General features: G+C 46.8%; 1 protein-coding gene across 1 annotated transcript; it reads right to left on the minus strand.

Annotated features, from left to right (window-relative positions):
- Window positions 1-2,506: 2,506 nt before the first annotated feature.
- On the minus strand, window positions 2,507-4,704 carry LOC117150271 (conserved oligomeric Golgi complex subunit 8). The gene is made up of 5 exons (XM_033317076.1): window positions 4,510-4,704; window positions 3,967-4,439; window positions 3,695-3,908; window positions 3,420-3,601; window positions 2,507-3,361 (listed from the first exon to the last, which is right to left on the minus strand). The coding sequence occupies exons 1-5, from the start codon at window positions 4,580-4,582 to the stop codon at window positions 2,591-2,593; spliced, it is 1,713 nt and encodes a 570-aa protein (XP_033172967.1). The 5' UTR covers window positions 4,583-4,704; the 3' UTR covers window positions 2,507-2,590.
- Window positions 4,705-5,191: the final 487 nt, after the last annotated feature.

Raw genomic sequence — 5,191 nt, forward strand, 5'->3', positions numbered from 1 at the left:
GGGGGAGTGGAGCGAAGGGCAGAAAGCAATCCCCAAATGGCAGCATCATTAACTAACCTGCCCCGAAGTCGGTAAATAATGTAATTTATGAATTACAATTAAAAATGCGCCAAGGGCAGTGGACATTGAGCTGGGCAAACACATGTGTCCGTCCTTTTTGGGGGGTGCTTACCCTCGGTCATCGTTGTCTGGCCATTTTTGTGCTTCGCTCGTCAGTCCTGATCCTGCTCCCCTCGCCACTCCTCTGGCAACTGTAATAAAACTCCCCATTTGGTCATTTGGCAATTATCCCGATAAATTAGCAGCCGGACAATGGCACAGCAGCGTCGCGTCGCCCTCCAACCACCCACCCACACAGGACCTCAACTTCCTGCTTTATTTTCGGAAAGTGAACAGGGGTTGGCACATGAGGTAGCTCGAGTCCTTGAATTTGGCCATCTAAATTGCCCATGCGATTTTATGCGGTTTTTAAATGGACTACCCATATGTAGGTTAGTATCTAATTTATATAATCTATTGAATAGGTCTTAAAATTTACACCAATATCCAAAAACTATCTCTCTATATGATTTTAATAAATTAATATGTATAAAACAATCTCTCATATCATATATCATAACAATTGTTTAAAACCAGGCGCTACCAAATTATATAAATATTATTTTTCAATTGAAATAATACCGCTTACACTTCGGTTTACTTATTTGAATTATATTGGTCTTATATTTAAGACCACCGCCGCTAAAGCTGCACGAAAACTATACATATATATATTTTTGCCTCGCCGACAATTTTTTGTTGGCAACACTTTTCAGGTGTGGAAAATCGGCTTTTCAGGTTAACAAAATCAACTTGGTAACGAATTAAAACGAACCGAAAAGCAAGCGACCAGCAAAAACAGGCACAAATGCAAACAGGCCAGGTTGGGTGAGGCGGTCGAGGGGGTGAGGTAGTGAAAATGTGGCGGGTGGAGCTTTGGAAAAATGCAAAATAAACGGGGGGCTGGCAAAAACGAAGGCAGCGAGCGTGTAAAAGGCCCCGAAAACTCAATCAATCAACGGACGGTATAAAGCGCGTATACGCAGTGTTGTCCATGCCAAAGTAACAAACGAACACACAACACACACACACACGCACATGCAGCGCAAACACACACGCACACCAACTCAGGTTGTTAGCCGCTTGTTTCGCACTGCTTGCCAAATACCACAAAATCTATTTCGATTCGCAATCAAAATCCCAAATTCCATTTGTACTATGACGAGTCCAGAGTGCGGACTACGGACTTTCAACTACGGCCGTACGAACGGGACTATTTGTGCGTATTTGTGTGTGTGTAGTGGAGCAGAGTAGGCCGGAGATTGGGAGAGACTGCGATTGGGAAATCGTGGCCAACTTGTGCTTGAGTGCTTTCGTTTGTATTTAGTGGTGGACTTAAAAATACAGAGGCCCCCAATCCAAAGTCCCCAACTGCAGCACCTATACCCCCATTGAGCCACTCCCTAGGAACTATCCCCCATTCGAAAAGCGGAACTCCCACAAAGGCCGTGGCCACAAACGCATCCGGCGCTGACGTAGAACGATGAGTCGCCGCCGAATGCCTAGCAGTATATGCCTATTTCCATGTCCTATTCCCATTCACAATCACTCGCAGAAAAAGTGAGTTCTTGCCACAAGAAAATACGGATGCCACTTTTGGAAGTCTCCAAAAGTATGCCACTTATTGGATTAAGTTTACTTTAAATTAAGATATTTATTAAAAATAAGTCCAGATTTCCTTGATTTTCTCAGTGCATCCGCACGTGGAATGCCCCATCTCCACCAGTTGTCCATTCAGCTGCCATGTTTTCCAATTTTCGGCGCACTGCGTTGCATTCAGATTCGTTCAGATGCAACAGCAGTGGAACAACAACAGCAACAAAAGTCGCTCGCTTTTCCCGAAATTTAGTCATTGTTCGCGAAATTGCTTATAGACGCGGCACTACCGCCACGACCACCACCCCGTCGTTTTGCCCAATTTTCCGGACTGCCCAATCCGACCTGCCATGTCGACGCTTCTCAAAGAGGGAAAATTCGGATGGAAGGGAGTCCGTGGAGCTGATTGCAACTCTTTGGCTTTGGCTTTGGCGGTGGACAACCACAACGCGCCGCTTTTTGATCGTAGGGCGTAGCACAAGTAAAAATATTATTACACTCTCGCGACCAGCAGTAAAATGGGGCTCCCCAGTGGGTCAGCGCACAGGCGGAACAAGGGACACCGCCACTCGAAAACCATTCGCGAATTTATTCGCCGGAAAAGTTGTAAAATTAACAAAACGATTTAGTGGAAGAACCGCGCATCCTTTTGCTAAATAGGCTGTTTAGGTCTATGAATAAATGGTTGGGGATTTGTTTATATGCAGGTGAGCTGAAGTATTATGGTAAACCATGAATTTAGTTCGATTCTAATTAAGATTATGTATTGAAACCTATTAAATGAAGTTCATTGGGTTTTTCAAAAGTTAAAAGTAATTAAACTTTATGCCTTTAAGGGTAGGTATATTTATAAATATTGGAATATATATAACAACTAATATTGCGTTGGACTGCTTTATCCCTCGGCAGTGACAGGCACCGCAGTGCTTGGCTTAGCCTCCATCACTTTTTCCTGGGGCTGCACCAGCGCCTTGGTCGGCAGTAAGTGCTTTAAGGGCTCAAGAATGCGAGTCTGCTGCAAGTAGGTGAGCTGCTGTTGCTCCAGCTGGAGCAAGCTAATGCCCAAGTGAACAGTTAGCGACTGCGGGGGAAAGACTCCATGGATGCACCTCTGAATATAGGGTACCAGGTCGTAGGCCAGACATGAGCAGAGCCGAACAAAGGCCTCTCGTTCGCTGCCGGCGAAGGCCTGCTGCTCCTGCCGATAGAAGGCAAGCACACGCTGAGCAGCCTGTTGCAGGGAGTGCTGCAGACAGCGGGTAACATCGGTGGCCAAGGCCAAGGGAGCACACAGACGCAGCTCGTTCAAGGCGCTCAGATAGCCATTGCACAAAGCGGCCAGGGGATAGAAATCCAATAGAGTTTCGGGCGGCGCGTAGGACTCCTGCTCGGGATCAACCTGCTTGCGGGCGTGAGAGTGCAGCGCCACCTTGTTGATTAAAGTGAATCTTTCCAATTCCCGCTCAAACTGCTCGTCGACCTGCTCCACGCTGCTCTCAAAGCGACAGCGGATCACGCCCACGAAAATTGGAGCCATAAGAGCACGAAAATCAGCGCCCACTCGGCTAAACGACAGCCCAAAGTACATGCACTGGCCAAGCACAGTTTCCACGGAGCCAACTCCTAGTTGTAGATCGTGTTCCAGAGTCTGCAGAAAGTCGTTGATCTGAGAAAACAGACAGAAAGTAGTATGCATTCGAATGAAAAAGTAATGCAGTAGCAACCTTATTGTGCAGCCAGGCCTGGAAAAGTCTGTCTCCGTTGCAGCTGACGCCCTGCAGCGGTCTTAAAGAACTCTGCGTCTTCAGAGTGCCCTCGTCTTCCGGGAAAATTGCACGATACTGGGTGATGATATTGAAAAGATTTATACGAGTAATCTCGATGGTTTTCGATAGGTGCTGCTGGGCTGTGAAGAGCAAGATAAAATTGCATAAATGTATTAACATTAATTGATGTTGATCGAAAAGCCTGTTGCTACTTATTTGAACTTCACACTAACCATCTGCAGTGGGTATGGCCTCCAGGCAAGATGTTAACCACGCGTCCCTTGCCTGCAGAAACTTCAGTCGCAGCTCGTTGTCTCCGAATGCCTGCATACGGCGAAGATAGCCCACGATTTGCAAGCACTTGGGCAGCTGGAGATCCGTCCGCAGCTGTGCAACCAGCTGCACCAGCATGGTGTGCCACAGCGCTTCCACTGAGCGCACAATGCTCTGAAAGGATTCGCTTATTAAAGGAGAATGAAGAAAATTAAGCTCAAGGACAACGCACTGTGACCACGGGAATGTGCCCCTGATGCTGGCCCAAACGGGTGGCGTAGGCGGCCAGTTCAAGAGCCTCCTCGTAGCGGCCCTCGCGGATGCAGCGCTCCATGAGTTGCGGCAGTTCGAGGACTTCCAGCAACTGGGCGTTCTTTTGCAGAGTAATAGAATTCAGACGCCGTTGCTCATTTAGCTCGGCGGAGTCCTGCAGAAAGCGTTCGCACTGGACACTGAGGTCGGGAAGCTTGGACACCAGTGTGTCCAGCTGCTGTTCCGACCGCAGGAACTCGCTGAAAATCGAACGCGAGTTCTCCGCGGTGGTGATGAAGGTTCTGTAGTTGGAGATGGCTAGGTCCTGTGTCTGCTCCAGAATGGTGCGTGCCTCTTCTGCCAGTCGCGTCTGCTCCTTCTTCAGCTGCTCCACCTTGCAGGTGCCCAGTTTGGCCAGGTAGTTATCCAGCTCCGGATTGCCACGCAGATTGTCTGATGATGCGTTTTGCACACGGAACATAAGTTCTCTGACCATTCCGGCGTCTATAAATGATGCACTCACCTGGCACACCGTCGGGGAATATCAGCTTAAGCACCCTCTCGTTCTCCAAGTCCATTTTGTCCGGAAAGTCCATTGTTTTCAATTAAAAATCAAAAAACAACCAAGTTGTTGACGCCTGTGAAAAACAGCTGATTGAAGCGGTTCGCAGAGCTACCAGATTGACGGTGTACTGTCAGTACTGCCAGATTGCCGCGAATATTTGATTTTATTGCTACCAGATTGACTGTGTACTGCCAGTACTGCCAGATTGTCGCGAATATTTGATTTTATTGCCATTTAAATTCATTTTAAACAGCTTTTAGGATTCTAAAGTCGATACAAGACTAAAAAGCTTTTTATAGAACGCATTTTAAAATTTAATCTTACTTTGGAATGGTTATGGCAAAGACACTATACACTATTTTTTGGCACGCGATTTTTTGGCCGCGGCTCTAGAGGTGGCTCCAGGCTCTCTCGATTCTCGTTCGAGAGAGAAAGAGCGGAGAGCCCTACAGCAAACAGCTCTTTTCTACGCATACAGTGATAGCAGACAACTGTATGTGTGCACACGTATGCTCATGCATTGTAAATTTGACAAAATATGCCCTTCACCTTAGAAGTTCGTTGACTTTAAATCTAAATTATTTTTTATCAATTGGCACAATGCGAAAAATTCTTGTTTTGCATTGTCTTAACGTTATTA

Source organism: Drosophila mauritiana, chromosome 2L, assembly GCF_004382145.1.
Source record: "Drosophila mauritiana strain mau12 chromosome 2L, ASM438214v1, whole genome shotgun sequence".
In the NCBI taxonomy this organism is placed as follows: Eukaryota; Metazoa; Arthropoda; class Insecta; order Diptera; family Drosophilidae; genus Drosophila; species Drosophila mauritiana.